Source organism: Mobula hypostoma, chromosome 20, assembly GCF_963921235.1.
Source record: "Mobula hypostoma chromosome 20, sMobHyp1.1, whole genome shotgun sequence".
Taxonomy (NCBI): domain Eukaryota; kingdom Metazoa; phylum Chordata; class Chondrichthyes; order Myliobatiformes; family Myliobatidae; genus Mobula; species Mobula hypostoma.
The window spans coordinates 51,049,754-51,077,352 of NC_086116.1; the positions used below are offsets into that span (position 1 = coordinate 51,049,754).

A 27,599-nucleotide genomic window follows, 5' to 3' on the forward strand; every position below is an offset into this window, starting at 1 on the left:
TGTAAGGAACCCAGATAAACAAGTTTATTGTTTGCACCTCGCACGGTCCCAATTTCACAAATACCAGCACTCATTACAAGCTCTATGATCAGATATTCATTGCTACGCCCGGGGTATAATACCTCCTGCTGTGTCATTATCATTGAATCAAATTTGATATATAATACAGACAATCACTACATCATAGCCATTTGGGTAACTGACATTTGTCCTTAGAGAATTCACAAATTACTACCCAAAAATTTGAACAATGGAATAAAAATTTCCTCTTGCAGAATATAAAGTAAAATAAATAAACAATATTTTCCTCAACTTCCATTTCTTAGTACACGTGCAGATGACACGGCTTTGTATTATGGAAAATTGTGATAAGGATCATTTCCTAAGAGTGACAGCTATCCCTGTAACTAGAGTATCACCTACACACGGATATTCATTGGAATGGTTTCTTGAAATCCCAAAACTCTAATGCTGATATGAACAATGTCTACTCTGGGTGGAATAACATGGGGTAAAGAAAGCTATAAACAAGGAAAAAAAGCTTGGGATTCCTCTAGATACTCACCTGTCAGCCCCCACCAGGTTGGGCATCGACTGGTCAGTTTCACCACACCTGATGCAAACATGAGTCTGAAGAAAAGCCAGCGTACTAGCCAGAAGGTGATGTTGTCATAATGCTTTGAGGGTGCTGTCCGCCATTTCCGCAGGTATAGTGGGGCAACGAGAATTGCTAGGAATCCAGTCTCCAGCAGCAAACTGTCCCTGCAGAGTCAGTCAGATACTATTACTCATCCTAGAACAATGATCTTACACACACTCTTCTCATATTGCTCACAATTCACTCCCTGCAGACTTCTCATGGTCTGCCTCTTGCACACAGCTTCACTCTGTACCACCTGAATGCAGCTTACTGCACATTCCTTCACTATGCATCGGTCACACAATGCTCCACGACATCTCCCTTCACTGCACACTTGCACACTGCTTGATGGCAACTCCTGACTGCATAGCCTCAGCTTGCTGCTCAACAATGAATCCCCTGGCACACTGCTTCATTAAACATCTCTTCACACAGTCCCCCAATTTGTTTCTCACACATTGTGCCTCAAAGCTGTCATGCAATTTGTGCATTGAGTTATGGTGTGAAGCTGAACTCACCACTGGAAATACAGGAAGACTTGTCCAACCTGAGAAAATAAAATAAAAATGAATCATAAATATTTGAAGATCATTCTGACCTTGAAGTGTGCAGCAGTTGTTTTCAAACATTTAAAGAACTACCACAATGGAAGAAATGGAGAGTGTGCACAGCTTTAATAGATATTTGCAGCTTTCTACATTGTGGGGATGTTAATGACTTGTGTAACTTGCTAGTCTGGGAAGGTAAGAAAATATAATGAAAGAGACTAATAGCAAAGAAATGAGTTCCCAGCACTGATTGATTGATTGATTATCAGATTCCGAACCCAGAGTTGCTTTGGGAAGCAATCAATTTTTAATTAAAAGTTTGTGAAATAAACATAATCACAGGATGAGATCAGGAATAATATGCCCAAGGAACATTCTTTGATCTTCACTAACCAGTACACCTTACCTAGACCCAACATTTCAGGGATCTACAATGCAATCAAATTGTAGGGAAATAAGAAACAATAGGGTTTCTTTAAGAGATCTCATACAAGGCCTCAGCTGAACTGTTACCGTGGTAATGAGAGTCCAAGTTTAAGGCAGGAAAATAGTGATCAGACTTGTTTATGAAATCCACATGAGAAATTAAGTCTTTCAATTAACAATTCCATGCTCATCTGTATTTGACTGACAATATAAATAACTAGGATGCTGTACAACTAATGTAGTGAAAAATGAAGGTGATAAGGTGAAAATGGGTCAGAGCTGAACTGGACTATCCATATTGTACTGCTTTAACAGAGAACACAAGGTAAAGGAGGGAGATGGTTATCAGAAGCAGGATTTAACTCCACAGTAAACCCTGAGACTGCACAGGCAACCAAAAGCCAACACTTCCAAGGAGAGACTCAGAATTTGGAAGTGAGAACAAAGGAATCCCGTTCTGGAAAAGACTGATCACATGACATCTTGATGTATTAAGAGTCTGCAAGATGTGACTCAATTGAATTAAAAGGTGAATTAGGCAGTACACCCCTTCCCAGTTTGATTGCTTTCTAGTTCAATCTCATTCTTATACTTGACACATTCTCATTGGTTCTTAGGCTGAAATTCTATATGCCAATGACAACTCAACCCCTACACTTGCCAAATATCCAGTGACCCTGAGAAAGTGGTACAACAGGTGAATGATTTTCCATTCCAGAAGCCTAACATGCACAGGGGATGTGTGTGCCGGCACAGATACAGCAAGTGCAGATACATACATGTACACACACAGACCTGGTACACAGACAGGTACAGGAACCAGAGGCAGGCAAAGACAAAACAGTCACGGAGAGGTTCAAACAGTAGTGCAGTGAATGACAGGATGATGCCCAGCAGGCAGATTAGCTCCATGCCCTGCTCGGTGTCCAGTCCAAGAGAGGGGCACAACCACAGCAATGTCGGGGAGTCCTTTAATTGATCCAGCAGCGTCTTTCCGGTGAACCTCAGCATCTTGCGAGCTGGCAGAATTCCTTCCCTTCCATAGAGGCCTGTCGGAAGAGTAAAAACAGATTATCCAGGTTTAGTGAGGCCTCAGAGATAGGTAGCAACACAATGTTAATTTACAGGAATATTAATACATTAAGAGAGATAAGGGTGATAAAGGGAAAGAGAAGAGGGGAGGATTTAGGGAGAGAGATACAAGGACAAGCATGGTGAGAGAAGTAAGGGGAAGAGAGATATTAATATTGAACATTTAAAAATATGAGAAGTATGCCAACTGGCCTATCAAGTTTCAATACAATCATAAACACAAGAGTTTACAGATGCTGGAAATAGAGTCATAGAAAAATACAGCATAGAAACAGGTCCTTCTGCCCATCTAGTCCATGCCAAACTGTTCAGACTGTCTACTCCCATTGACCTGCACTGAGACCATAGCCCTCCATATCTCTACCACCCACGTACTTATATAAACTTCTCTTAAATGTTGAATCGAGCTCACGTGCACTACTTACTCTGGCAGCTCGTTCCACAATCACTCAACCCTCTGAGTGAAGAAGTTTCCCCTCATATTTCCCTTAAACTTTTCACCCTTCACCCTTAACCCATGATCTCAGGTTGTAGTCCCAGCCAACCTCAGTGGGAAAAAGCCTGTGTGCATTTACCCTATCTATACCCCTCATAATTTTGTATATTTCTATCAAATATCCCCTCAATCTTCTACATTCCAAGGAATAAAGTCATAACTCATTCAATCTTACCTTGGGTACTCCAGACCCAGCAACATCCTTATAAACTTTCACTGCACACTTTCAATCTTATTTCAAGTCAAGTCGTCACTTTTTATTGTCATTTTGACAATAACTGCTGGTACAGTACACAGTAAAAACAAGACAACGTTTTTCAGGACCATGGTGCTACATAAAACAATACAAAAACTGCACTGAACTACGTAAAACAACACAAAAACTACACTAGACTACAGACCTACCCAGGACTGCATAAAGTGCACAAAACAGTGCAGGTATTACAATAAATAATAAACAAGACAATAGGGACAGTAGAGGGCAGTAGGTTGGTATCAGTCCAGGCTCTGGGTATTGAGGAGTCTGATGGCTTGGGGGAAGAAACTGTTACATAGTCTGGTCGTGAGAGCCCGAATGCTTCTGTGCCTTTTGCCAGATGGCAGGAGGGAGAAGAGTTTGTATGATGGGTGTGTGGGGTCCTTCACAATGCTGCCAGCTTTGCGGATGCAGCGTGTGGTGTAAGTGTCTGTAATAGCGGGAAGAGAGACCCCGATGATCTTCTCAGCTGACCTCACTATCTGCTGCAGGGTCTTGCGATCCAAGATGGTGCAATTCCTGAACCAGGCAGTGATGCAGCTGCTCAGGATGCTCTCAGTACAACCTCTGTAGAATGTGGTGAGGATGGGGGGTTGGGAGATGGACTTTTCTCAGCCTTCGCAGAAAGTAGAGATGCTGCTGGGCTTTCTTTGCTATGGAGCTGGTGTTGAGGGACCAGGTGAGATGCTCCGCCAGGTGAAGAGTAAGAAATTTGGTGCATCAATCCTGTAGGTAGGTGACCAAAACTGCACTCAATTCTCCAAATTGGGCCTCATCAACATCTTATACAACTTCAATATAACATCCGATCTCCTGGACTCAATACTTTGATTTATGAAGGCCAATGTGCTAAAAAGCTCTCTTTACAACCCTATCTACCTTTCAATGATGAATAGATCTGTATTCCCAGATCCCTTTGTTCTACAGCAACCTACTGTTCTGTAGGTTGTACTGTTGTGTAAGACAGACCCTGGTTGGTCCCACTGTAGTGCAACACCTTGCACGTGTCTGCATTAAATTCCAACTGCCATTTTTCAGCCTGTGTTTCCAGCTGGCTACCAGGAAATTCCACCTCTTGTGGGTGGAGCAGAGGTGCTTGACAAAGTGGTCCCCAAGTTTCAGCAATATAGAGCAGGCTGCAATAGGAGCACTGGATGCAGTAGACAATCCCAGCAAATTCGCAGGTGATGTGTTACCTCACCTGTTCAGAATTTTGAATAGAGGTGAGGGAGGTGGTGAATGAGTAGGTGTAGCAATTCTGTTGCTTGCAGGGATGATTACCAGAAGGGATGAAGGGATAAGGGAATCACAGAGGGAAACCAGGGAAAGAGTTCCTCTTGTCTTTAGCTGCCACCTCAAGAGCCTTTGCATCCAACGCATCATTCTCTGCCGCTTCCGCCATCTTCAATGGGACCCTATCACCAAACGCATCTTTACCTCCCCCCCATTCTCCATTTTCTGCAGGGAGCATTCCCTCCATGTCCCTAGTCCATTTCTCCTCCCCACTAATCTCTCTGCCGGCACTTACCCCTGCAAGCCGCCAAAGTGCTACACCTGCCCATTCACTTCCTCCCTCACTGCCATTCAGGGCTCCAAACAGTCCTTCCAGGTGAGGCAATGCTTCATTCACATATCTGTTGGGATCGTGTACTGTATCTGGTGTTCCTGTTGCAGCCCCCTCTAAAACGGCGGGAGGAGAGACAGCAGCGCGCCTGCGCGTGCGCAGCCCTCCAGTGAAAAATGATATTGTATCTGTTAAATAGGGGCCATGGACAATTCTGATTTGATGGAGAATGGACGTGAAAGCACCGAGGAACATCTGGAGAAATTTCTGAAACGCTCGTTCGCTGCTGTCGTTACTGCGTGGTAGGGAATCTTTCGGAGGGTAGGCCTCAAAATCCCCGGCTTTGCCTGCTGTTGGTGACCAAGGTTGAGGTTGAATCGTTCGGACAGAGATGGCGCTCAGTACTCGGCCAGGAGAGCTGATCAGAGCTCGAAGTTTTCGGATGACTCAGAGTCGGACTGTCGTCTGCATGGCAGGGAAAGTTTTTCTTCCTTCTCCCATCTGCGTGAGATGTGGGACACTTGAGAGACTTTGAACTTTTACTGTGCTCATGGACTTCTTCATCAAGTTACGGTATTGTTGCACTGTTGTAACTATATGTTATAATTATGTGGTTTTGCCAGTTTTTTCAGTCTTGGTTTGTCCTGTGTTTTGTGATATCACACTGGAGGAAATATGGTATCATTTCTTAATGCATGCATTACTAAATGATAATAAAAGAGGACTACGTGTCTTCATAATCTAATATTAAATAGACCCGGCGTAAATTGGGAGACCGCTTTGTTGAGAACCTCCATCCACCCGCAAAAAAGATTCCCGGTGGCCAAAGATTTTAATTCCTACACCCATTTTCATTCCAACATGTCGGTCCATGGCTTCCTCTTCTGCCACATTGAGACCACTCAGGGTGGAGGAGCAACACCTCATGTTCCATCTAGGTAGTCTCCAACCTAATGACATGAGCACCGATTTCTCCTAGTAATTTTTCCAGCCCTTTCCCTCTTCTATTCTCCACTCTGGCCTCTTATCTTTTCTCAACGGCCTGTCACCTCCCCCTGGTGCCCTTCCTCCTTCCCTATCTCCTCTCCTGTCAAATACCTTCTTCAGTCTTTCGTCTTTTCCACCCATCACCTGCCAGCTTCTTATTTCATCCCTTACTCTCCCACCCACCTGACTTCACCTATCACCTTCTTGCTTGTCCTTCCCTTCACTGCACTTTTGTATTCTGTCATCTTCCCCCCTCCTTTCTGGTCCTGATGAAGGGTTTCAGCTCGTAACGTCGACCGTTTATCCATTTCTATAGATGCTGCCTGACTTACTGAGTTCCTCCAGCATTGTGTGTGTGTGTGTGTGTGTGTGTGTGTGTGTGTGTGTGTGTGTGTGTGTGTGTGTGTGAAATTCTGCAGATGCTGGGAATCTTGATCAACACATATGCTGGAGGAACTGAACGCCAAATAGCATCGATGGAGGGGAACAACCTTTCAACATTTTGGGTGAGACCCTTCATCAGGACAATACAATCTGGCAAAAGTTGTATTTCAACACCGGACACCACTCCTTCCCCATAGTGCTAGATGCTTATTGTGCCTTGACATTCATCTGCCTCCCAAAATAAATTCAGTAGCTTGACCAAGAGAGAGGGAGAAAGAAAGACAGACAGAGGGACACAGAAAGTGTTTTATGCTTCTGTATTTAAAGCAAAAAAAAACACAAGCTCCTTTAAAAGGAAAACACTAATGGCATCTGCCCTGCTGACTTCAATGACTTATTCACCAGTAAAGCCAAATAAAATGGCTGGGATTTTTAAGCAACACACACAAAATGCTGGTGGAATGCAGCAGGCCAGGCAGCATCTATAGGAAGAAGGACAATCGATGTTTCGGGTTGAGACCCTTCATCAGGACTAACAGAAAAAAGAGATTGTAAGAGATTTGAAAGTGGGGGGGGACCCCAAAATGATAGGAGAAGACGGGGGGTGGGGGGGGGGGAGGGATGAAGCCAAGAGCTGGGAAGTTGATTGGCAAAGGGGGAGTATCATAGGATGGAAGGCCTTGGAAGAAAGAAAGGGGGAGGGGAGCACCAGAGGAAGATGGAGAACAGGCAAGGAGTTATTGTGAGAGGGAAAGAGAGAGAAAAAAAAAATAGGGATGGGGTAAGAAGGGGAGGAGGGGCATTAACAGAAGTTAGAGAAATCAATGTTCATGCCATCAGGTTGGAGGCTACCCAGACAGAATACAAGGTGTTGTTCCTCCAACCTGAGTGTGGCTTCATCTTGACAGTAGAGGAGGCCGTGGATTGACATATCAGAATGGGAATGGGACGTGGAATTAAAATGTGTGGCCACTGGGAGATCCTGCTTCCTCTGGCGGACAGAGCGTCGGTGTTCAGCGGAACGGTCTTCCAGCCTGTGTTGGGTCTCGCCAATATATAGAAGGCCGCACTGGGAGCACCGGACGCAGTGTATCACACCAGCTGACTCATAGGTGAAGTGTCGCCTCACTTGGAAGGACTGTCTGGGGCCTTGAATGGTGGTGAGGGAGGAAGTGTAAGGGCATGTGTAGCACTTGTTCTGCTTACAAGGATAAGTGCTGGGAGGGAGATCAATGGGAAGGGATGGGGGGGACAAATGGACAAGGGAGTTGCGTAGGGAGCGATCCCTGCGGAAAGCAGAAAGGCGGGGGGGAGGGAAAGATGTGCTTTGTGGTGGGATCCCATTGGAGATGGCGGAAGTTACGGAGAATTATATGTTGGACATGTTGGCTGGTGGGGTGGTAGGTGAGGACATGAGGAACCCTATTCCTAGTGGGGTGGCGGGAGGATGGGGTGAGAGCAGATGTGCGTGTTTTTACTAATTACAACACTTCAGAGCTGCAAAGCCAATATATGAACCCTATATTATGTAAAGACCCTATGTAAATAACCCTATGTAAAGAATTGTTTTTCAAACATACCATTATTTAATCAAAACAAGGGACTTCCACATTTACAGTAATTTAAATCAAGAACATCTTCAACCTTTCACTGCTGCGATCAGAGGATAGTATCCATTTCAAAAGGGCATCCATCATACCAGTATCCAAGAAGAGCTAAGCTACCTCAATGACTATCGCCCAGTGGCATTCACATCTATTATGAAGTGCTTTGAGAGGTTGGTCACGGCTAGAATTAATAACTGCCCAAGAATGGACCTGGACCTGCTGCAATTTGCAACAACTGGACAACAGCAATACATACATGAGACTGCTGTTCATCGATTACAGCTCGGCATTCAACACCAACCATCCTCTCAGTATGATTCAAAAAGCTTTAAAATCTAGGCCTCTGAATCTCTCTCTGCAACTGGATCCTTGACTTCCTCATTGGCAGACCACAATCAGCATAGATTAGTAATCACATTTCCTTCGCACTGAAACCAAGACAGGCACACCACTGTTCCACTCTCTCATGACTAGGCACAGCTCGAATGCCATTTATCAATATGCTGAAGATACCATTGTTGTTGGCAGAATCACGTTCAGTATGTTGGCCAAGTCATTGGGTATATGAAACAGAAGTTGATAGGTTTTTGATTAGTAGTGACGTCATAGGTTATAGAGAGAAGGTGGAAAATTGGGGTTGAGGGGGAAATAAATTAACTCTGATCAACTAGTGATTACTTTCGACAGGCCAAATGGCCTCATTTTTCTCCTATGTCTTATGGTGATGACGTGGTGTAAAGGAGCGAGAGAGATGGCCTGGTTGAGTGATGTCACAACAACCTTGCACTAAACATTAGCAAAACCAAGGAATAGATTGTGGACTTCAGGAAGGGGGAATCATGAGAAAACACATCAATTCTCATTGCAAGGTCAGTGACTGAAAGAGTGAGCAGCTTCACGTTCCTGGGCAACAACACCTCAGGGGATCTATCCTGGGCCCATGACATGGATGCGACGTCAATGGCTAAACATCACTATGAGTGTGAGGTTTGGTATGTCACCAAAGACTCTAGCAAATTTCTACAGAAGTACCATGGAGAGTATTCTGATGAGTACATCATCACCTACTGTGGAGGCTCCAATACGTAGGATCGACAGAGGCTCAGCCAGATCCATCACAGGCACAAGCCTCCTCAGCAGCAGACATCCAGAAAAGATGGTGCCTTGAGAAGCACCCTCACCAGCTGGGACATGCCCTCATCTCATCATTACCATCAGAGAGGAGGTATAGGAGCCTAAAGTCCCACACTCATTGTTTAAGGAACAGCTTTTCCCCCTATATCAGTCATCAGATTTCAGAAAGGTCCAAAACAAGAAATTTCACAGCATGTTAATGATAATAAAGCTGATTCTGACCCTATAGCACAAACTAATTGCATGATTACATAGTCATACAAACTACTTATAGACAACTTCAGTTATAGCAGTTTTGCACAATTCCACATATGCATGAATGCCCTGCATTATTTTAATCTCACTAATTCAGTGCATAGTCTGTGCCACAGGAAGACCCTGAACTTTTATTATCCCAGTCAGGCCAGCCCCTTATGTTCTGATGCTGTCAAATGGTACTTACACGATCCTACTGTCATGCCAGGGGTTTATAAGCATCAGTATTTGCAATACCCACTGCCACACCACTCTTAACAATGCTCTGATGAGATTGTCCCCTGCACTATTATACCACCCTTTCCACAATCCCTCTATCACCTCAGGCCCTTCTGATTTCCCGTTGTCTTATAGCATCTTGTCAGTTAGACCAGTTGATATATTCTCTTGTGTTGTCCAAATCCTTCCTCCAACCACTGTCACAGCAATATTCTGTAGTTAAATTAGCCCTAGCATTACCTTGCTGTCATTTAGAACTTACTTTTTCCTGTGGTCATACTAGCTCCTTTGCATTGTACCAACCTCACACGAGCTTACTCCAAACCTGCTATCTCTGCACACCTTAGTACAATTCCACAGCAATAATATGAAACCTTTCCGTTACCCTGTTACGTCAACAGTCCACAACATGCCACAGTTAATTCATATCTCGCGGTTATGCCAACCCTTTCCTACATCCAGCAGATGTACCAATCTTTGGTATGGGGCTGCACAGGTGTCAACTGCGCTGTCGTGCTGTCATTCTGGTCCTTGTATCACCCCGCCGTGACACCAGTCTCTTGCACTAGATCAATCTCACTGAACAATTGTTGTTGCAACAACCTGTCACATCAATTACGCCCATTATCCTGCAGCCACAACAACTCTTGCACAGTCCTGCTCTCCAGCAAGCCCGTGAAAGCCGCTCGCACCGTCCAACAGTCAGGACCGTCCCCTTTACTATCCCCCTGCCCCAGCCACTCCTTCGCACCGACACCACCGCCCAGCCGGAGCCTTCCCGCGGTTCCGCGGCCCGGCGGCCAGTTACCTGGGACCTGCACATAGAGCGAGGCGAAGGCGCAGAGGTAGACGGCAGCAACGCCCCAGAGGAAGGCAACACGCGGCAGCCGAGTCGCCGCCATCGAGGCAGAGGATGGCGTGTCGTGTCAGGCCAGGCCGGGCCGGGCCGCGGGATCTCGGAGCGGGTGGGGGAGGCTGTCCGCAATGCCGCCAGGAAGGCCACGATGATTAGGCGTAACGTGAGCTGTTAATCAGTGACATGTGGAAATAAATAACCGCTTTTACAACAGGTCTCAATTTTGCTGCCTTTTTAACAAACTCTCAGATTTACCCCCCTCTTCCTATAATGGGCTGTTCCGAACCGCAAGTTCCGCCTTTACCATGGACTCTACCATCAGATCGACCGGGGGGGAGGGATGGTCTTTGCCGGAGTTTGATCGCGGACGGTGAGGTCCACCAGTCCGTTCAACGACTGAATGTTTCCCTGGCTGTCAAGAGTCTCCAACATATAGCGTTTAACCCGGCGGCAAGTAACGCCCACGCTGTCTTCGTGTCAGCCGGCTGCCGAGTGGTCGGGTCTGGATCTGCGCGTGCGCGCTCCGGTCGGCGATCGCGCGGGAAAAAACAAAAAAAATGGTGGCGGCCTGGCAGCTGCGGACATAACGGAATCCTTTCCGCCCAGGTGAGCGCTTCCACCCGCTTGTCCCTGCCTTTCTCCGGTCTCTGTTACCCAGTAATATGCCCGGCAGAGTGGGACATGAGGGTGGGTTCTGCGCCTGTACCCGTCAGTGCTTTTCTACCTTTCTTAGTCCTGTGGCCAACAGACGCCTGGGTCTGTTTCTCTGCCTCTGAAGTTTTGACTCTACATAGGTGTGTGTGGACTCTTTGCCGATATTTTCATCCCATACATGTCCCCATCTTTCTACCTGTGGTTTACTGTCTGACTCCCTCTGCCTGTGGCTCTGCCCTTATTTTTTTAAAAGTCGTCCATCAAAACAAACATGTTTTTAACCCACAGAGGCTAATTGTTTTCTATTGTTTCTGTTTTGCTTAACTTTCAATATTTCCCACCTATTTTCTTAAACCCATGACCCCTAATGGGGCATCGCCCCCCGCCCCGCTAGCTGCAGTGTTCTCCAACCTGGACACAAAATACTCTGCAGATGCTGGCGTCAAAGCAACACTCACAATACGCTGGAGGAACTCAGCAGGTCGGGCAGCATCCGTGGAAAAGATCGGTCAAGGTTTCGGGCCGGAACCCTTCGTCGGGACAGAGGGAAGGGGCAGAGGCCCTATAAAGAAGGTGGGGGGAGGGTGGGAAGGAGAAGGCTGGTAGGTTCCAGGTGAAAAACCAGTAAGGGGAAAGATCAAGGGGTGGGGGAGGGGATAGGCAGGAAAGGTGAAGAAGGAATAGGGGAAAACACAATGGGTAGTAGAAAGAGGTGGAACCATGAGGGAGGTGATAGGCAGCTGGGGGAGGGTGCAGAGTGAAATAGGGATAGAGGAAGGGAGGGGGAGGGAGAGGGAATTACTGGAAGCTGGAGAATTCTATGTTCATACCAAGGGGCTGGAGACTACCTAGACGGTATACGAGATGTTGCTCCTCCAACCTGAGTTTACCCTCATCATGGCAGTAGAGAAGGCCATGTATGGACATATCTGAACGGGAGTGAGAAGCAGAGTTGAAGTGGGTGGCGACTGGGCGATCCTGTCTGCTGTGGTGGACAGAGCAGAGGTGCTCGATGATGCGGTCCCCAAATCTGTGTTGGGCACCAATGTAGAGGAGGCCGCACCGGGAGCACTGGATGCAATAGATGACCCCAACAGACTCACAAGTGAAGTGTTGCCTCACTTGGAAGGACTGTCTGGGGCCCTGAATGGTGGCAAGAGAGGAGGTGTAGGGACAGATGTAGCACTTGCGCTTACAGGGATAAGTGCCAGGTGGGAGATCCGTGGGGAAGGACCGATCCCTGCGGTAAGCGGAGAGGGAAAGATGTGCTTAGTGGTGGGGTCCTCTTCAACAGGACCCCACCACTAAGCACATCTTTCCCTCTCCACTTTCCACAGGGATCAGTCCCTCTGCGACTCACTGATCCATATATCCCTCCCCATGGATCTCCCACCCGGCACTTATCCCTGTAAGCGCAAGTGCTACACCTGTCCCTACACTTCCTCTCATGCCACCATTCAGGGCCCCAGACAGTCCTTCCAGGTGAGGCAACACTTCACTTGTGAGTCTGTTGGGGTCATCTATTGCATCCGGTGCGGCCTCCTCTACATGGGTGAAACCTGACGCAGATTGGGGGACCGCTTCGTCGAGCACCTCCGCTCCGTCCGCTACAACAGACAGGATCTCCCAGTAGCCACCCACTTCAACTCTGCTTCCCACTCCCATTCAGATATGTCCATACATGGTCTCCTCTACTGCCATGATGAGGCTAAACTCAGATTGGAGGAGCAACACCTCATATACCGTCTAGGTAGTCTCCAGCCCCTTGGTATGAACATAGAATCCTCCAACTTCCGGTAATTCCCCCCTCTCCCGTCCTCTATCCCTATGTCACTCTGCCCCCTCTCCCAGCCGCCTATCACCTCCCTCATGGTTCCACCTCCTACTACCTATTGTGTTTCTTCTTCCTTCTTCACCTTTCCTGCCTTTCCCCTCCCCCACCCCTTTATCTTTCCGCTTACTGGTTTTTCACCTGGAACCTACCAGCCTTCTCCTTCCCACCCTCCCCCCACCTTCTTTATAGGGCCTCTGTCCCTTCCCTCTACAGTCCTGACGAAGGGTTCCGGCCCGAAACGTTGACTGATCATTTCCACGGATGCCGTCTGACCTGACTTCGCTAACCTGGAACAGTCTTTCAGGTTGTCCCCAGGTGCAGCCCATCTTTGAAGATCCATCCTCTCCCAGGGATGAGATCTTTGGAGCTTCTGTTGGTGGTTCTGTAGCTCTGGGATTTTACCAGATGGGGTTACTAACCCCATGCCCAGGACCTTTCGCAGTCAGGCTTGACACCGTCCACGGCAGAGTTGGTAAATTACTTACCTTTTAAGATTTTTATTCTACCTGTTTGCCATGGTTAATGTATGCGCTTAGGACACTGGTTGCAACTTAAACTGATAGCTTTCTGTAATTTTTTAAAAAATGTGTTATTGTCCATAGAATGCCAATACTTTTTCACGTCTATGCGCCACTAGTATTCCTGTTGCATTAAGTACTAATTTCAGCTTAATAAGTACTTATCATCGAAACTAATGTCAAAAATATCTTGCCGGTCCCTGATGCAAGTTTCTTTCAGATTTAAGGTCTTCCTCCCTTCTAATTTGAGTGGCAAGGTGTAGATGTGTCTCTGCCAAAGGAGCTGTAAGGTGCTCCTTCACTCTACTAGCCTGTGGGTCAGCCAGGTCACTTCAAGCCATAGGAGCAGGTGGTGGATGGTCATTTGAACAGCTGGTGCACATCAGAAGTCCTGGTTATGTGACCACTGATGCCAGGCAGACACACTCTGAAGATAATGACTGGGGTCACCTGTCTTGTAAAGACACTGCCCAGAAGATAATGGCAAACCAATTCTGTAGAAACATTTGCCAAGTACTATCATGGTCATGCAAAGAGCATGATTGCCTAAGTCATATGACGTGACACATAACAAACATACTTTCTTCAGACGTTCTCTACTCATTTCTGAATTCTCTTTCTCTCCACAGATATTCTGACCTGAAGATTTTTAAATTCGTCATCCATGGGATTTTGTTTGAGATGAAGATGGAGGATGTTGAATCACGATTTGCACATCTTCTTCAGCCGATCAGAGAGCTGACAAAGAACTGGGAGATTGATGTAGCAGCTCAACTGGAGGAGTATTTGGAAGAGGTGTGTTTTTTTAAAATATCTCAGAAGGTTTCTTGTTCTGGAACAGGATACCTCAGTTATTTTCTTCTTCAACATCACAGTTCCTTTAGCTTTTCTTTTTTTTTGCTTTTATGTACCTGTCTATTAGTTTATTATTAAGTTACTAACAGAATATTCAATAGCAATGCAGCGCTTAACTCTGAGGCCTAGCAGTGAAGGACAAAATCAGAATACTGATAAGAGACTAGATAGTCAGGGAAATAGGCAGGAGTTTCTGTGGCTGCAAAAGAGACACTAGGATGATGTGTTGCCTCCTGGGTGCAAGGTTTGAGGATTTACCTAAACGGTCGGTGTCTCTGACTAAGATCTTACATCAGGGTTGGAAAGGAAGGAGGCGGGAGCCAGTTTAAGGCGGAGGGGAAGGAGAGCAAGCTGGCAGTTAAAAGGTGAGACCAGGGGAGGGTGAAGTAAGAAGCTAGAGGGTGATTGGGAAACCTTGTCTTTGGAGAGGGAAAAAAAGGCATCTCAGTTATTCCAGAAGGAAAAGCCTCATCCGAGAACAAGTGTGGCGAAGATGGAAAAACTGAGTCCACTGGAGGCTGGGTACTTGAGTCTGCCTGTCCTGGCATTGGAGGAGTGTCTGTGTATGGGTTAGAGGGAGGAATGAGGTTTGTTTTTGCTGCTGTTGTTTGTTTCTTGTTGTGTTCTGTTTTGTGGTGGTGTTCTGCTAAACATTGTGGGCATGCTATGTTGCTGCCGGAATGTGTGGTGAGGCTTGCGGGCTGCTCCCAGCACATCCTGACGTTTTGGTGTTAATGCAAATTATGTAATTAGATTAGTTTATGAGGACACGCAGTCCTCTTTTATTGTCATTTAGTAATACTTGCATTAAGAAATGATAGCAACACACATCAAAGTTGCTGGTGAACGCAGCAGGCCAGGCAGCATCTCTAGGAAGAGGTACAGTTGACGTTTCTGGCCGAGACCCTTCGTCAGGACTAACTCAAGAAATGATACCATGTTCCTCCAGTATGATATCACAGAAACACAAGACAAACCAAGACTAAAAAAACTGATTAAAACCACATAATTATAACATATGGTTACAACAGTGCAAAGCAATACCATAATTTGATAAAGAACAGATGATGGGCACAGTAAAAAAAAAGTCTCAAAGTCTCTCGAAAGTCCTATCATCTCACGCAGACGGTAGAAGGAAGAAAAACTCTCCCTGCCATGAACCTCCAGCGCCGCAAACTTGCCGATGCAGCACCCTGGAAGCACCTGACCACAGCTGACTCTTGAGTCTGTCCGAAAAGTCCGAGCCTCCGACCAGCTCTCCGACACCGAGCACCATCTCTGCCGAGCGCTTCGACCCCGGCCCCGGCAATAGGCAAAGCCGAGGATTTGTGGCCTTCCCCTCCGGAGATTCTGGATCGCACAGTAGCAGCGGCAGCGAAGCAGGCATTTCAGAAGTTTCTCCGGATGTTCCTCCGTGCTTCTCACGTCTGTTTCCATCAAATCAGGATTGTGCACCGTACCTACTTAACAAATACCAATATCATTTCGGAGCGGCCGTGTGCACTGCCATCTTCTCTTCTCCTCCCATTACATAATTGAGTGTATGTTTAGGTGTACATTTGATAAATAAATTTGAAACTGAAGTGGGAGAAGGGAGTAGCATCTTTACAAGTGACAGGGTGGGAAATGGTATTGTGAAGATACTGAGAGTCTGTAGGTTTTTAAAACATGTCGGTAGATAATCTATATCTCTGGCAATAGAGAAATTGAGAAAGGGGCAAGAGAGGTGTCAGAGATGAACCAAGTAAATTTGAGGGCAAAGTAGAGATGGAGGCAAACTTGATGAGATGGGTGAACTCAGAATGGGTACAGGAATTAGTGCTATTGCAAACATCAGTGTAGCAGCAGAGAAAGATTTGGGTTGGGTTACCTGTGTAGCGTTGGAACATGAGTTGCTCCATGTAGCTGATGAAAGGGCAGGCATAGCTGGGGCCCATGTAAGTGTCCACGGTTATACCTTTGGTTTGGCGAAAATGGGAGGCACTAAAACAGATCGTTGAGGGTGAGAACCAGGGACTGGATGTTCATAGCAAAAATAAAGTGATCGGGGCCAAGGGACTGAAAGCGTTTGAGATAATGGAGAGCATGTGAAGTGTCACAGATTTAGGTAAGAAGGGCTGAACCAAGGGGGACAAAATGGGGTCGAGGTATGCAGACACAAGTCAGTGGGGCAGGAGCAGACAGAAATGGGGCTGATCAGGAAAGGAAAAAAAAAACACAGGCACGGACTGAACATGTCTTTGGAGGGAATTATCACATGTTAACAAGAAATAACTCGGTAGCAAAATGCAAGGAAGGAAGTTCAGAGATTGAAGAATTGAATGAGGAAGAGGTTAAAATGGGGCTGATAATGTAGGCCTACTGGAACAGCAAGGTGGTTGACAAGGTCTGTCATAGGAAGCTCGTCTAGATGATTAAGATGCATGGGATCCACATCAGTTGGCTGTTTGGATTCGGAATTGGTTTGCCCATTGAAGACAGAAAGTAGTGGTCGATGGAACTTAATCTGGCTGGAGGTCTGTGACCGGTGGTGTTCTGCAGGGATCTGAATTAGGAATTCTGGCCTAAATGAAAATGTAGAACTGTGGGTTAATTAGTTTGCAGACAATACGAAGATTAGTGGTGTTTTGAATAGTGGTCGCCAACCTTTTTAAGCCCAAGATCCCCTACCTTGGCCTTAGTGAAAGGCAAGATTGACCTACTAAATCGTTTAGAGAAAAAACAGCTCAGATTGTACTTCCAACTTGAGGCCTTTTATTTGGGCTAATAGTATTTGAATTTTGCATAAAATGCTTTTGTCAAACTTTCAAATTAATTCAACCAAGTAAACACTGTAACTAGCATATCAAACAGGCCATAGCTGTCGTTCTTTAAGAATATTACAATACTTCATACCTTTAATTCTAAGTTTCATTATTTCATTACTTACACGAAATGATGCGTCAATAGCAGCCTTACTTTGAGCAGCATGTTTTGTGAAAAACGATTGCTGGGCCTTCAACCCCGATTTCAGCTCCTCGACTTTCCTGGCACGAATTGCGCTCTTCGGGGGGGTAGGTGTCTTTAAATTTCTGGTGGTTGGTGTTGTGGTGCCGCTCCAGATTCCCTCTTTTAGTCAGTCCTTGTGTTTGGTGGCACAACATGCATACACACTTGTCTTTCACCAAGGTAAATATAAATTCCTCTTCCCATTCTGGATGGAATTTGTACGTTTTGCCTTCTTTTGTGGAGCCTCCGCCGTGCTAGCTAGCTGCCTTGCAGGACATCACCAGCGAGTGCCGTATATTGATATTTGCGACAGTCTATCTAATCTAATCTAATTGGTCACTTCGATGCAGCACAATCTACGCTGAAAAAAATACAACAGCTAAATCAAAAGAGAGAGAGAGGGAGAGGCGCTAACTTTTCAGTAAAGACTAAAATTAATGCAATTTACTAGCACGCTACCCAAAATGATAAACATGAATTCACGCTATCAAAGGCAAAAAATTTGAAAGAAAGAGCAGTACAACTGATCAAACTTTTGCATAACTGACGTAATATAAATAGCAGCATAATAGAGTCAAAACCGATTAAAGTTGACCAAATTTTAGTTAAGTCATGAATGCATTAGGGAGTCATTTTTACCCACACGTGTTTTTTTTTTTCACCATTAGACAGTTTGCCCGTTGTTTGTTTATGTTTAAGATAAACAAAGCTCTCCCACGCTCCATGGAAATTTGTCAGACAGCGGCAATAGTCACATGATAGCACACATGTGACACACGGCGCTGGGCAGTGGAAAAAGAGAAACACAATAATCAGGGGAAGCAACTAAGTGTGGGTTAAAAACAACTCACATATGTGCTCTAGGGGTGAAATTTGCTTTTGCATCAAAAGGTTTATCAGGCATAATATATTTGTGTATTTATTTTTCATTTTTTTCGGGATCTACTGGGAAAGTCTCAAAGATCAACTGATTGATCGCAATTGATTGGTTGGCGACCACTAGTGTAGAAGACTGCAAAAGGATACAGAATATCATAGAAGGATATAGATCATTTATAGATGAGGAAAAGAAGTGGTAGATGGAATTTAACCAAGCTAAATGTGAAGTGTTACAGTTTGGGAAATCAAATGCAAAGGGACAGTACATTGTTAATGGTGAAACCCTTAATGGTATTGATGTGCAGAGGGATCTTGGTGTCCAAGTCCATAACTTACTGATGTGTCATCACCCTATCCTCCCACCACCCCACCACCCACCAGGGTTAGGGTTCCTCTTGTCCTCTACTACCCCTCCAGCCAAAGCGTCCAACACATAATTCTCTATAACTTTTGCCATCTCTAACGGGATCCCCCCACCAAGCACATCTTCTCCCCCACCCCACTTTGCACTTTCTGCAGGGGTCGCTCACTACGTGACTCACTTGTCCATTCGTCTCTCCCACTGATCTCCCTCCTGGCACTTATCCTTGCAAGTGCAGCAAGTGCTGCACCTGCTTCCACACCTCCTCCCTCACCACCATTTAGTCCTCTCAGCTGAAGTGACTCTTTATCTATGAGTCTCTTGAGGTCACCTCCTGTATCCGGTACTCCCGGTTAGCCTCCTGTATATTGGTGAGACCTGACATAGATTGGGAGACCACTTTGCCAAGCACCTTTGTTTCGTACACCAGAAAAAGTGGGATCTCCCAGTGGCCACCCATTTTAATTGCACATCTCATTTCCATTCTGACATGTGGTCCACGGCTTCCTCTATTTTTGCACTGAGGATACACTTTGGTTGGAGAAGCAACTCCTTATATTCTTTCTGGGTAGCCTTCAACCTGATGGCATGAATGTCGATTGTCAAACTTCTGTTAATTCCCTGCTCCCCTCCAATCATTCCCCATTCCCATTTCCTCCTCTCACATTATCTCCTTAACTGCCCATCATCTCCCACTGGTGCTCCTTCCCCTTTTCTTTCTTCCATGGCCTTCTCTCCTCTCCTATCAGATTTCCCCTTCTCCAACCCTGTACCTCCTTCACCAATCAACTTCCCAGCTCTTTACTTCACTCTTCGCCCCACCCCCATCACCTGTGTTTCTTCCCTCCCCCCACCTTCTTACTCTGATGAAGGGTCTTGGCCCGAAATGTTGACTGTTTACTCTTTTCCGTAGATGCTGTCTGGCCTGCTGAGTTCCTGCACCGTTTTGTGTGTGTTGTTTGGATTTCCAGCATCTGCAGATTTTCTCTTGTTTGTGGAGTCTTGCTTTTGGTTCTGGTCACCCCTTTATCGGAAGGATGTTGAGGCTTTGGAGATTGTGCAGAAAAGGTTTACTAGGGTGCTGCCTGGATTAGAGGGCATGTGCTTTAAGGAGAGTTTGAACAAACTTCTGTAGAGTGGTGGAAGCTGTGATGAGATTTAATAGAGGTCTATAAGATTGAGATGCATAGATAGAGTTGTTGTCGAGTCGTTGTCTTCGACTTGTGATCCTATGGATAGTGTATTTGTCCACAGGACTTTTGAGGCAGGATATAGAAGTAGATTGCTAGGCCTTTCTTCTGCACAGATACTGCTGCTGCCCTGTTGGGACCCGGCTGAATTCAACCTGGGAAGCATCTGCCTTGAAGTCCCGTGCTAATGCCACTACACCGCTGGCCAGTCCGTGGATAGAGTAGGCAGCCATTGTTATTTTTTCCAGGGTTGAAATGCCTAAAAGTAGAGGGCATGCATTTAAGGTGAGAGGCAAGTGCTTTTTTTTTTACAATGCTAGGTGCCTGCAATGTGCTGCCTTGTGTGGTGGTGGAAGCATGGGCATTGTGCTGTCAGAAGCGATTAGACTATTTGGCCATTTGATTGCTAATGTAATAGGTTTGGCACAACATTATGGGCCAAAGGGGTTGCTCCTGTACTGGACTGTACTATTAATTGTTTAACTTGGAGTGGCGATGAAGCATTTCTATATTCGATAAGATTTATTTGGTTTACTGCTTCTGTGATTAAGTCTGCTTTACTCAATTTAATCTCAGTTTCTCTAAATCTACAGATTTGAACATTAACGATAGTTATGTAGTTGTTTATTCTTTCAAACTCTTCAGCAGCCAAATATTTTTAACATGTAGTCACTCTCATGTTAAAGCAAACAAAACAGCTTGTTGGCACAAATATGCTTCTATATGCAGCAATGATCTGTTTTAAAATGTCAAAACTAAAAAAAGGTTTCTAAAAATTATTATGCCCCCTTATTACTACACTGCAGCTTGTATTTGATAATGTGGTAACAAATCACCAGTCTTGAAGTGTTGCAGTTTTTTTGATGAGGGTATTCATAGAGTGCCTCTGGAATGGGGTTTGAGCTTGGAATCTGATTTGGCCAAGGGTGGTACCAAGTGAGCCACAACTGATATGCAGTATAGAATGCAGCTACTCAGACTAGGACCAAAAGTATTGCGTACAAGGTTAAACTAAGTGTTATCTTATTTAAACAGCTGTGGGTACAAATATCAGATTGTAACCTAGATTCCTACACCAAAGTAATGAGATCATGTCATTAAAAATAAATCCATTTGGGTTCTGCTTTATTGTCCATCCTCAAGTGTCCTTGAGAATGTGGTGATGAGTCATCTTGAGCTGCTGCAGCCTTCTGGTGAACGTACTCACAAAGATAGAGTTTAGACCCTTCAACAATGATGGACCAACAATATACGTGGAAGTCTTCATTATTTATCATAAACTTACAAAGAACAACGATAAAAGCACTGGTATCAATATCACTCAGGCCAAAAACAATTACACTAAGGATTCGATGATCAACCCCTCCAAGATTATAACTTCTATGTAAATATCAGCTCATATGTAAATCTGCTTTTGTTCCTGACACTGGCTCCAGGTACACATCTGGATGCCTCGCATTTCCAATCACAATTTTGCTAATCTGTGGATGCACTAATGGCAAGTCAGCAAATAACAAGGAGTTAGCGTGTTTTCAATGTGCATCTTGCAGGGAAACTTGCAAGTGATGTTCCCATGCTACCCTCGTCTTTGTTGGTAGAGATCAGTCAGATTTAATATTTATCACGACACAGCAGGAGACCATTCAGCCCATGCAGTCTTTGCCAACTCGTATCAATCCCACTTTCTCAATTCTTTCTCTGTAACCTGTTCTATCTCATGTGCCTACTAACTCCCCTGATGGTCTTGCCATTCAGCAATATTAGGAGCAATTTACAGCAGCTAATTAGCAAATGTTTTGGATGTCGGAGGAAATGAACAGCAAGAGAGGAACAAAGCAGTCATGGTTAGGATATGCTTTATTTTCTAAAAGGTACTGGCTATAGCAATTGCACTTTTGAAGGAAACAAATGTATAGGGTTATTGATATGGTGCGAATCAACCAGTTAAGTTTCATTTTTTTATTCGATTAAGATTGTGGTTTTGCAGCAAGCCTTAAGTTGAATACAAACAATTTGATAATATTTCTCATTTTTGACTAAACAATCTGCAAATTATTCTACATGTTAGCTTTTTCTCATAACTATCCATATCACTTTTCCATAAGATAGACATCTGGGATGATCCAGTTCCATTCAATGCTGCATGGACCATGGCCCTTTTGGATATCTTGGTTTCAACACTTCTCTCTTCTTGGGACCTCCCAATTTAGTTTCCAGATTTTTGTTTGTATAGCTGCAGCTACACAATAATCAGGCCAATAACTTTATTCTTTTCCTCTCGCTCTCTCCTGTTAGTTGGACCAGATCTGCATTTCCTTTGATGATGGGAAAACAACAATGAACTTTGCAGAGGCTGCGCTGCTGATCCAGGGTTCTGCGTGTATTTACAGCAGGAAGGTGAGTTCATCCTAGCCTTGTGCACTGAAGGAGACCATACCGGCATTGGGGAGTACAAGGCAGATCTTGATCTGAAAAATAGTTATGAGAATGAAGACATCAGCTGGCTTTTTTTTTGGAGCATCTATGAACGCATGTGTGAATTTGGAGAGGTTGTAGGATTACTTGGAGGATCCAGCAAAGGTGTGCGTTGCTCAAAGCTGGGGATTAGTAGTGATGAAGAGTCGAGTATGGAGGTTCAGGTCGGTAAACTAGGAAACAGGTGCTTGGTGGTCACAAAGTAGATTGGCTTTGTAGAGGGAAATTTGGAGAGCAAAGTTCCAAGAAACTAACTCGTTCATTCTTGGTCCAAGAATACTTAGTCAAGAAATACGCTGAAGGGGAAAGCTCAAAGGTAAAACTAAAAAATTATCTGATAGCATTGAGGAATTTTTTGACTTGCAATGGACTGGCCTGATTGGATTGACAGTACTACAGAATAAGTGAGTAATTTTTCTCTCTCTTCGCAGGTGGAGTATCTGTATTCTTTGGTGTACCAAGCACTGGACCTCATATCCAACAAAAAGTAAAGAGTCCTTTTACTAATTAACTAGTATTGTCCATGGATTAAGTTATGTTTACGGCCCTATATATGTAAGGGCTTTCTTCTGAGTATCCAAGGATGTGTTATGAATTAATATCGATCTACTTTGTATGTTATAAAATATTACATTCAAAAAAATTGAGCATTTCTATACGAGATGCAATTGCTATGTCAGGGACTGCACAGTTCTTGTACTTTCTTCTGGCATGCTAGCAAGCAATTCAGCCCATTAAGTATCTTCCTATTTATATAGCCTATTTGCTTTAACATGCTTGTCAACTCTATCCTAATTCTCCTGTTTAGGGTGGTGGGGTGGAGATACTTCTCTACCAGAGCAGGTGTAAAGTTCTCCTTCCCTCTGCTAGCCTGCCTGCAGGTCACCCTTGGGTAAGGTATTGCACCTGCTTAGACCCCTGATCAAGGTCACGTAAAGCCATGGGAGCAGGTGGTGGGTGGTCGTATGAGCAACTTGTGCATATCACAAGCCCTGGTTATGCGATCACTAATGCTAGGCAGACAGTCTCTGAAGAGTAGTAATAATGGCTATGGGTAAAGCATTGTAAAGGCATTGACAAGAAGAAGGCAATAGCAAACCATTTCTGTTATGTCTGCCTCTCGCTGTGAAAGGGGACACCTTTTTTTTCCTATTGGGGGGAGGGAGAGAGAGACTGGTATGTCGAATTGTCGGGTGAATGATTATTTTTTGTTGTTCTGCAAATCATGGTCTTTACTGGGGTCTTTGCTATTGCATGCTTGGTGTGTGGAGGGTGCTGATGCTTTTTTTGCAGAAAGGGGTGGGTGAGGATCGCTGCTTTGCTTCTGCCTGTGCTTGGGAGGGGGGAGTATGGGGGGATGGGGCTTTTGGTTCTAATGTTTTTAACCATCACTCATTCTTTGGGGTACTCTTCTGTTTTTGTGGATGTCTGCAAAGAACAAGAATTTCAGGATGTACATTGCATTTATTTCTCTGATATTAAAATGTAACTATTCAACCACTGAATATTGAACCATTATACATGAGTATTAATATCAATAGAACACTATTGCACAAAAATACTACATCAAGTACAGGTTTCCCCCGCCATCCGAAGGTAGAGCATTCCTATGAAACGGTTCGTAAGCCGGAATGTCGTAAAGCGAAGAAGCGATTACCATTTATTTATATGGGAAAATTTTGTGAGCGTTCGCAGACCCAAAAATAACCTACCAAATCATGCCAAATAACGCATAAAACGTAAAATAACAGTAACATATAGTAAAAGCATGAATGATATGATAAATACACAGCTTATATAAAGTAGAAATACTTTTCCACAATCATTGCCTGAACTGTTCTCCGCAGCGAAAATCTCATGCAAGCGCCGTCAGCAAAAACACGGCGCAAGCGCTCTCCAGTAACCTTTAAGCTATGAAGCTGCCAAATCATATCAAATAACACATAAAAATACACAGCCGATATAAAGTAGAAATAATGTATGTACAGTGTAGTATCACTTACTGGAATTGGGAAAGCACGGAGCACTCTGGTGGTGTGATAGACCGAGTCATCGGAGTTTGGGTGGTGCAGTGGCCCCCACCCTCCGGGCAGCAAACCGATACCGATCCGCAAAGCATGCAGCAGTAGCCGGGAGGCACACAGCGCATCTTTAAGAAAAAAGCCGAAATAAACATGCTAATTAATTAGGTGCCACCCGGCACATAATTGTTGGCCCAGATCAGTGCCGATTGCATCGCCTGTGATCTGGGCCGACAATTACGTGTCGGGTGGCACCTAATTAATTAGCATGTTTATTTTGGCTTTTTTCTTAAAGATGTTCTGTGTGTCTCCTGGCTACTGCTGCACTCTTCGCGAATCGGTATCTGTCCGCGGCCTGGGTGTTGGGGTGGTGGGACAGTGGGGTGTCATCTCGTCGTCTGTTTCCATTAGAGCAGGTAGCTCATCTTCTCCTATGACTGCCTGCCTCGATGTCAAAGGTCGAGGTTCGTTGCCTGCTGTGGCTGATGTGGAAGGCTTGCTCGACTGCTGAGCCTCGTGCATTTTTCTATCATACAGTTCTTTGTAAGCACTCAAACCATCTTGCAAATATCCCCTAAACCTACGTAACCTTTCAAAATTAAAGTCGTACTTTATCATTACTCATTCGGTTTCGATTGTTATCCTTTCCTCTTCCAATTGCATCAGCTCTTCATCTATTAGTTCTTGGTCATGGGATGCCAAAACCTCTTCAACAACATCTTCGTCAGCTTCCAGAAGCCAAACTCACTTAGTCCTTACTTCGTTCACCACGATCAAAACACTTATGTCTAGTTTTACGCTAAGTGTAACACCCTTACGAGCTCTTTCAGGCTTTTCCGATACCATAGAACTCATCTTGCAAATGGCTGCTCACAGGCATGTGTTAAAGCAAAGCAGTTCCGAATCCGGGGGAGAGTGGCTGCTCGGGGCATGCGCTGCCTTTTATCGCGCACTGATTTTTTTCATGTGCTGCTTTTTTCGTAACAATGAAAACACCTTCTGTTAGCAAAAACAGGGTACTAATGTAGGTCTTTCGTAACAGTGAGGTTTCGTAAAGCGAATGTTCGAAAAGTGGGGGACACCTGTAATGTTGTTTCAGGAGGATTACCCATGGTAACAGATTATAATGGTGTTGGTGAGAGTTGCATCTAGTAATCAATTTGGTGACTTTGTGGGACTGATGAACCTAGACGAGGCCTTTGTTTTGGGACCCTTGCATCCAGTAATGTACTTACAATAGTTGCAAACTATCATAAAATGAAGTCAATTCCTGTCTCCATTTTCTTGAAGCAAAAATGTCATTGTAGTGACATTCTTGTTATAGAATCTGCTTGAAATGTTGTTTTACCTTCACTCTTTTAGGCGGAATCAGAAGCCAGCATCTATTGGGGAAAGTGGTACGGATCATGATATTTCTTTGGATAATCAGAATGCGGAAATGGAAGTAAGAAATTCTGACTTGTGATGCACAATATATTGAAATTAATATTTATTGCTAGTGAATGCTTAAATCAAACCTAAAGAAGGGCCTACATTGTACACTTTGAATTGAGAATGTCCAAGTGATGCAATTGTTATATTGAGAAGCTTTATGTGAGACTAAAGTGGTGATTCCAGTTCTGAACACTAACTTGGGAATACTATAATTACGTACAAAATGTATAAATAGAGCTTGAAATAGTGGCATTAATTACTTTTTAAAGTTGAGATGTACACATAATGTTCTTGGGAATTGGTTAAAAGTAGCATTGTAAATTTAACTGCCCTGCTAAGCGGTGCTGAGTTGCGTGGTTCTGTGCCATCTAGTCTGTGGTCAGGAATCCAGTATAATAGTTACTTCCCTGATGTGACATAGTGTTGTACATCTATTAAAACACTGGGAATTAATGGTTTTTTTTGTCATTAACAGCAGAAATCCTTGTTTTCCAGTTTTTGTCTCTAGATGACATCGAGTGTCCCTCAAAAAACAGCATTGATATGGAGAAAGAAGACAATTCTCCTGTAAGTAAACCTTATTTGTGATTATACAGTATTTTGGCATTATTGGTTATTTCATCTGTGAACACCATCTTTTTCTCCTCGCCCCAGATTTAGAACATGGACGTCACAGCACAGTCCAGGCCTTTTAGAGAGTTCTATAGAGCTGCAACATTACCTCACAGCTCTTGAACTCAACCTCCCAACTAATGAAGGCAACACATTATGTGCCATCTTAACTCCCTGATAACTTGCGCGGCTGTTTTGTTACAACGATAGGTTCTCTGAGCCAGCTCAGATAGACAGAAAGATACAAATTCCAATTATCTACAGTACTTAAAAGTACATTTATCAGGACAAAGCAGAGCAAACACTAAAATACTAATCTTGGTATGTATGGGGCCCCTTTCACTGCAGCACATCTCTCATTCCGTCGATCCACTATGCTGTTCATGACCAGCCCATTAGTGAAGCCCAAAAAAAATCTACTGCCAAGCCCCCACCCCCTGGCCACTCTATACTTTTATACTCTTCTCACTGATATAAATTACTACAGTAAGTGAACCAATATATAGCACCAGTTCAAACCACTGAATCAGAACCCACCATTATTTCCTGCCACTCTTCATGAGTCCCACACCTGTACTCATCTAACTTGGAGTACTGTGGGCAGTTTTGGTCTCCTTATTTAAGAAAGGATGTGCTGACGTTGGAGAGGGTACAGAGAAGATTCACTAGAATGATTCTGGGAATGAGAGGGTTAACATATGAGGAACGTTTGTCCGCTCTTGGACTGTATTCCTTGGAGTTTAGAAGAATGAGGGGAGACCTCATAGAAACATTTCGAATGTTAAAAGGCATGGACAGAGTGGATGTGGCAAAGTTGTTTCCCATGATGGGGGAGTCTAGTACGAGAGGGCATGACTTCAGGATTGAAGGGCGCCCTTTCAGAACAGAAATGCGAAAAAAATTTTTTTAGTCAGAGGGTGGTGAATCTATGGAATTTGTTGCCACGGGCAGCAGTGGAGGCCAAGTCATTGGGTGTATTTAAGGCAGAGATTGATAGGTATCTGAGTAGCCAGGGCATCAAAGGTTATGGTGAGAAGGCGGGGCAGTGGGACTAAATAGGATAAAATGGATCAGCTCATGATAAAATGGCGGAGCAGACTCGATGGGCCGAATGGCCTACTTCTGCTCCTTTGTCTTATGGTCTATTATACTTCCATGGTTGCGCTCTCAAAGTTCTATCACATTCAAGGCCACAATGGTGAACCCCTTAAAGTGCAGTGGCAACTTTAGAACAGGATGAACATGTGAACAATGGAACATAGGATGTACAATTTATCTCTGCTTAAAAGATGGAGAGCTCAATTATGGTTCTGC

General features: G+C 44.5%; 2 protein-coding genes across 6 annotated transcripts in view; one reads left to right on the top strand and one right to left on the bottom strand.

The window, feature by feature from the left end:
• The window catches only part of lmf2a (lipase maturation factor 2a), a 33,859-nt gene extending 22,981 nt beyond the window's left edge, over nucleotides 1-10,878 (bottom strand). Inside the window, exons 1-5 of one of the 2 annotated variants that reach the window (XM_063072901.1) lie at nucleotides 10,769-10,878; nucleotides 10,417-10,632; nucleotides 2,410-2,663; nucleotides 1,159-1,187; nucleotides 566-762 (exon numbers count right to left, since the gene is read on the bottom strand). In XM_063072901.1, the coding sequence (XP_062928971.1) occupies nucleotides 566-762; nucleotides 1,159-1,187; nucleotides 2,410-2,663; nucleotides 10,417-10,510 (574 nt within the window). In that variant the 5' untranslated portion in view covers nucleotides 10,511-10,632; nucleotides 10,769-10,878. Of the gene's footprint in view, nucleotides 1-565; nucleotides 763-1,158; nucleotides 1,188-2,409; nucleotides 2,664-10,416; nucleotides 10,714-10,768 lie in introns of those variants that run through there. The other variant, XM_063072900.1, reaches the window with a different exon arrangement.
• The window catches only part of ncaph2 (non-SMC condensin II complex, subunit H2), a 59,897-nt gene continuing 42,836 nt past the window's right edge, over nucleotides 10,539-27,599 (top strand). The window contains exons 1-6 of one of the 4 annotated variants that reach the window (XM_063072904.1): nucleotides 10,539-10,678; nucleotides 14,100-14,265; nucleotides 22,039-22,140; nucleotides 22,650-22,705; nucleotides 25,602-25,683; nucleotides 26,169-26,240. In XM_063072904.1, the coding sequence (XP_062928974.1) occupies nucleotides 14,152-14,265; nucleotides 22,039-22,140; nucleotides 22,650-22,705; nucleotides 25,602-25,683; nucleotides 26,169-26,240 (426 nt within the window). In that variant the 5' untranslated portion in view covers nucleotides 10,539-10,678; nucleotides 14,100-14,151. The other 3 variants (XM_063072903.1, XM_063072902.1, XM_063072905.1) reach the window with 3 other exon arrangements.